Below are 6,289 nucleotides of genomic sequence, written 5' to 3' on the forward strand. Positions count from 1 at the left end.
GGCTAAAACACACACTACCTTAAAAGTTTCACATTCATTCAGGCAACTGGGATTTTTCTTTTTCTTCTCTTTCTTTCTTCCTTCCCTGCTTCCTTCTTTCTTTCTTTCTTTCTTTTCTTTTTTTTAATTGGCAACTCGGATTTTTCGAAGTGTTTTTGCTATCTCACTGCTGGAAAGCCTGGTTCTGCCTTTCCTAAAATCTGGTGTGCAGGTTCGCACTCCAGCTACTTTCAGGCCTCCAGGGAGCGCAGGTAGCGGCGCGCACGCGCACACTTCTCCCTCGCTGGTCCTCAGGCCCGGCCCGCCCTGTCCAGCCGCGCCGGGACCCAAGCGCCTCCTGCCGCCCGCCTGGCCGTCGTCCCCCGGGAATGCGCGAGGCCTGGACGGGAGTGGCCGAGGCGGTTGGGCGGAGGCGGAGCAGGCGCCATGTCAGCCCGGGAAGTGGCCGTGCTGCTGTCGTGGCTGAGCTGCTGTGGCTCGGCCGTTTGGAGGTAGAGAGACGCCAGTCGCAGGCGAGCGACTGGGCGGGGATTACCCCCGGCAGGGCAGGCGGGAGGGTCCCGCTCCCCACCCCATGCGCCCCGGGACCGCTGGCCCTGGCCGACCACTGCCTCGTCTCCCGACTCCCCAACACCAGCACCAGTGTCCCGCCGCTCCCACCCGAGAGTTTTCCATGAGCGAGAGGGGCCGCTGTTAGCACTTGGCTGATCCAGTACCTGCAGTAAGGTCGCAGTACCTTCATGCTGTCCTCAGAACATCTGAGTCCCAGTGAAATCTTACTTTTTTGTTTTTTAGGGCGGCGGCTCTCTGTTATAGAGACGGCCTCTTGCTCGGTTGCCCAGGCTGCAATGCAGTGGCGCCATGATAGCACCCTGTAGTCTGAAACTCCTGGGCCCAAGCGCTCCTCCCACCTCAGCCTCTTGAATAGCTGGGACCACAGGCACGCGCCACCACGCTTGGCTAAATTAAAAAAAAAAAAAAAATTGGCAGAGACAGGGTCTCACAATATTGCCCAGACTGGTCTCGAACTCGTGGCCTTAAGTGATCCTCCTGCCTGGGCCTCCCAAAGTGCTGTAATTACAGGCCATGAGCTGTGAGCCATGAGCCATCACACCCCAGCCCCTGTGAATACTTACATTCCTCTCCCCTTGTGCACCCTTCTTTTGCCAGAGGAGAGGATCATTGTGGTCCAGGAGTGAGATGACAGTGCCCTTTTCATTAAAAAATAGCACGTGTCTGTCTGCACACCCCACATACCTTTGGGCCTCTTAGATCCGTTTCCAACAAGAATACATTAAATATTAGACATAATAAAGCAAGGATGAAAAGGCATTGTCATTGTTATCTGGGACTAAATTAATAAATTAAACGTGACTCTTTAAGCTACTGTTCTCTCCCTAGCCTGTCCTCAGCCCCAGTAGGAGTGAGAAGCAGCTGTTGAGGGAGCAGGTGAGGAGAAAAGGCCTGCCAGGAAAGGTCATTTCATCCTTTCACTACCAGATCTTATTAAATTACATAATTTAACTTTGTAAATTAAAGTACAAAATTTGCCACTTGTATTTTTCTCTCTGTAATGAAAGGGATCTTAGATTCATAAGTGTGAGGTGTTTCACACTTCAAAAAAAGCCTTCAATGACAATAGATTTCAGTTTTATATGTAAAATACATGAACTTTTTTTATTCGATCTGTATATACAGAAAATGTGTTTCATTATAAAGGTGACTGATTTCTGTTAAAAATAAGAATTCAGAGTGCTATTAAGGCTTGTATAATTCTGATAAGGGAATTGCATAATGATATCCTAGCAACTCTTCCTCTACACACAGAAAAAAGGCCTCTGATTTAAAACTTTAGGGATGGAGCAATTCCAATTGCAGTTAGGTATGCAATATAGACATGGAATAGATTCTTGAAGCAAATGGAAGCTGAAGGAATTGTAGGGTGATGATTTATGATAGTCACCAGCTACAGGTGCCTTTTGAGCACTTGAAATATAGCCCAAATTGAGATGTGTTGTAAGTGTAATGTACACACCGGATTTCAAAGACTTAGTATGAAAAAGGAATGTAAACTATCTCTCTAATAATCGTTTTATACTGATTACATGTTGAATAAAACTTAAAATTATTAATTTTAAGTTTAATTTTAAGTTTAGTTTTAGTTTGTTTAGTTTTAATTAATTAAAAGCTAAAAATTATTAAAATTGATTTCACCCATTTCTTCTTGTGCTTTTAAAGTAGCTACTTGAACATTTTTAATTAATAGGAGGTGGCTTGAATTATATTGGACAGGGCTGCGTTAGACGAATCAGATAATCCTGCGTTAGACAGGAATTAAGAACCTTCCATTGCAGCAACATGGCAAAACCCTGTCTCTACCAAAAAATACAAAAATTAGCCAGGCGCGGTGGCATGCACCTGTAGTCCCAGCTATTGAGGAGACTGAGGCGAGAGGATCACTTGAGCCTGGGAGGTCAAGGCTGCAGTAAGCCAAAATTGCTGCACTATACTCCAGAGCAAGACCCTGTCTCAAAAAAAAAAAAAAACAAAAAACAAAAAAACAAAAACTGGTTCTTGAAATTCCAATCTTTATTCTTATTTAACTCTTTGTAAGTGAAAGAGTTAGAGCCGGTGTTCTTCAAGAGTTTTCATCCTACCAAAAAAAAAAAAAAACAGGTAAAGAGTATTAACTTCTCATCTTGTTTTACTGTCTTCAGATACTGAGCAAAGCCTAACACATCTAGAGATGTGGGTAGAGGTCACTGATAGCCCCCATTTCAGCCCTGAGTTGCTGTCTAGGAAGGGAATTAGGCAGAAGGGTGAAGCCCCTGGCAACCCAGCTATGCCCTGACCATGTAGAGAATTCTCATATTGGAAAAATACATTAGTTTTAATATTCATACTTGGCCTCTTCCTCCACAGGTATTCCAGTAACAGCCCAAGCTATCGCATTTTTAGTACCAGAAGTACTGTAAGTGTTGAATTTTTAATAAACTATAGTTAAGTATTAAATTTTTTGAACTTTAAAGCAGAGAGCAGAGTTAATCATATTGAGTTTTACAGTCATTGTCGCTCTTCCATTTCATTTCTTTCATCCCATGTATTACCCTAACATAGGTCCCCTCCTTAATCCATGTCCTTAAATTTTCATGTAGCAAAAATAGTGTTGTTTTGAGTGTTTTTGTGATTTACTATTCACAATGTGGTGTTATTATATAGGTAGGATAACCATTCAGTATACTTCCTAACCTCTTGAGAATGGGAGTGCTATTAACAATTATATAACAGGTATAAACTGGAACTGTCTAGACAAATCAGGATGTTTGGTCACACAAACTATAGACCTCATTCTCTATATTACTTTGTTTATTCAACACTTTCTACTTCATTTCTTCTTATTGCTGCCTAATTACTAGTGTAAATCAATTATATTTTATATACCCCTATTGCTGGACATACAGCTTCCTGCCATCACAAACAATACTGTAATGAGTGTCCTCTCTACAAGTCCTTTTATGTATCTATGTATCTGTGCAATTATTTACCTACTGTATGTAGCCAAATAGAGTTGCCTGGCCATGGGAAATACACTTAATGTAAGGAAGGTCTGCAAGATTGTTTCCAGAATGGCAGTTACAATTTATATTCTCACTCAATGTACATCTTCACTAAAATTTAGTATTATTAAATTTCCTATTTTTTCCCAATCTCATTATTATCCAGTGATAGCTATTGCTGTTGTTACTTTCAGTTCTTTGATGACTAGTGATTTTGAGCATCTCTTTGCATGTTATGCAGGCTTCTCCTTCTATTACCTGTTCATACCCTTTGCCCATTTTTGATTTAATTTTCTGCCTTTTTCTGATTAACACAGTGCTAGCTACATTGTATTCTAAAAATTAATCAAATGTTGGTTTCAAAGATTCAGTTATCTCTTTCAAGTTTCTGTTAACTTTGTTTATGAATACTTGACTGAAAAAAAAAAAAGCTGAGTTTTGATGAGCCAAATATCTCTCCTTCTTTGTCTTATGATTTAAACTTTTGGGGGCTGTATTTATTTATTTATTTATTTTTTTTGAGACAGACTCTCACTCTGTCACCCAGGCTGGAGTGCAGTGGTTCAGTCTTGGCTGACTGCAACCTCTGCCTCCCGGGTTCAAACGGTTCTTCTGCCTCAGCCTCCTGAGTAGCTGGGACTACAGGCGCGCACTACCGTGCCCAGCTAATTTTTGTACTTTTAGCAGGGACAGAATTTCACCATATTGGCCAGGCTGGTCTCGAACTCCAGACCTCATGATCTACCCGCCTCGGCCTCCGAAAGTGCTGGGATTACAGGCCTGAGCCACCGCACCCATCCAGGGCTCTTATTTAATAAAAATCTTTGCTTACCCTGATCCAAAATTTTTTTATAATTTTATTTTATATTTCTGATATTTTTACATTTAACATATAGGTCATAAATCCATCTAGAGTCTACCTTGTATATAGTACAATAGGCATTCACATTACTTTTTTCACGTTGTGAACCAGAATCTATTAAACAACTCCCTGTTCCCCTATTACATTTCTCATGTCACCTTTGTTCCCTATGTAGATGAGTTGATTTGTGAACTCTCTTATTTGTCCTGGTGCCAATTCTACACTCTCTTGACTGCTATAGCTTTCTAATGAGTCTTCGTATCTGGTCCTGTGAACATCCAGTTTGTTCTAACAAAACTACTTTGGCTATTTGCATTTTTATATAAATTTTAGAATAAGGATGTTAATTTTCACAAACAAAAATCTGCTTAGATTTTGATTGGGATTGCACTTGGGGAGAACTGACACTGTTTTCATAGTAACTGGTATCATTATGATATTGAATCTTCCAATTCATGAAGAATGATGTAGCCCTCCAGAGTTGATCTCTTTATCTTCTTCCTAACTTTAGTAGATTTCTTCTAATGTCTCCCAATTAAACAGATGCTCCCTTTTGGGCAGAGAGAGATACATTTCATTAAATTAACAAAGTATTCATTGCTTCCTAATTTATTGAATATGGTAAAAATAGTCACTATAAGTGATATTTATAGTGAATTGTGAAATGCCTTTTCACAGTCTACAGAAAAAAGTTTTATGAGTTTTCTCCTTAAACTTGTTATCATAGTGAATCATATTAATATATTCACTTATATTGTATCATCCTTGGATTTTGGAAAAACCCCACACAGTATCAATGTAGTATTTGAATATGCTTTCAGGGACTATTTTTAACATTTTATATAAGATTCTTTTATCAATATTCATACATGAGTTTGCTCCACAGAAGTGTATCTCAGTGGGGATACCACTGAAATTTTGAGCAGGAAAGGTTTTCATTGTATGGAACTATCCTTTGCAGAACGTCTTGCTTCCCTGGTTCCCAAACACTAAGTGGCAGTGACAATCCTCAGGGATTCTGTAACCTCAGACACTCTTCCATATTTCCAGATGCTGTCTAAGGCAGGCAGAATCCAGCCAGTACACACTTGAATAGCATGCTGCCTGGCATTCGCTTGGAACTGTCAGTGCCTGTACTGTGCAACTTGTTAAATAGTTGTCATATTATCCTTGCCTTTAAGGGAGCATGTGGCAGTCAGGGGTCAGAGGACAGCAGGAACCACTCTAGATTTCAAGCAGAAATTTATTTGTTACAGGAAATTAGGTGCTCACCAAACTGTTGGGAGGGCTAGGAAAGCAAGGGTCTTAGAAACCTCCATTAATTTTTTGGTTTATCAATAGTCAAAAAACTGCTGTTGCCACCAGAGATCAGGACCCGGAAGAAATTTGTGTCCATGTCACAAATCTCTCCCAGCACCTAGTGGGGGATGGTGCTCAAAAGAAATATAGGATAGAGGCCTTCCCCAAAACTGCTTTTATCTTTGAAGCCTGGACTTTCGGTACCACTGCTTGAGGAAGACGAATGACTTCCTCTTTTTCACAAGTTCCAGTCCACATCTGATTTTCAGAATGTAAATATCATTCAGAACCCTTGAGGAAGGTTTCCTGGTTTCCAGCTCCTGCAATCCAGGGATAGCCTAGAATTATGTAGGAATAAATGATCATGGCTGAGAACACAATACACAAAAATCAATTCCTAGCACTGTGTGGTATCACCTGTAAATTAGAATCAGGAGTCTTTAGTTAATTTTTACTAAAAAATTTAACAGTTTCTGTTGTGTTTTCTATCAGTGTTGTGCTCCCTTTGTAAAAAAATAAATATTTATAATTTGAACCAGGCCCAGATGGTTTCATTTGGGAATTCTACCAC

The 6,289-nt window shown here is 40.4% G+C and overlaps 1 protein-coding gene across 4 annotated transcripts in view; it reads left to right on the forward strand.

Annotated features, from left to right (window-relative positions):
- Nucleotides 1–322: 322 nt before the first annotated feature.
- The window catches only part of LOC105521504 (chromosome unknown open reading frame, human C1orf101), a 177,445-nt gene continuing 171,478 nt past the window's right edge, over nucleotides 323–6,289 (forward strand). For 2 of the 4 annotated variants that reach the window (XM_011955717.1, XM_011955718.1), the window contains exons 1-2: nucleotides 323–491; nucleotides 2,923–2,971. In XM_011955717.1, the coding sequence (XP_011811107.1) occupies nucleotides 427–491; nucleotides 2,923–2,971 (114 nt within the window). In that variant the 5' untranslated portion in view covers nucleotides 323–426. The remainder of the gene's footprint in view (nucleotides 492–2,922; nucleotides 2,972–6,289) is intronic. The other 2 variants (XM_011955720.1, XM_011955719.1) reach the window with 2 other exon arrangements.

Source organism: Colobus angolensis, unplaced genomic scaffold (assembly GCF_000951035.1).
Source record: "Colobus angolensis palliatus isolate OR3802 unplaced genomic scaffold, Cang.pa_1.0 Scaffold40, whole genome shotgun sequence".
In the NCBI taxonomy this organism is placed as follows: Eukaryota; Metazoa; Chordata; class Mammalia; order Primates; family Cercopithecidae; genus Colobus; species Colobus angolensis.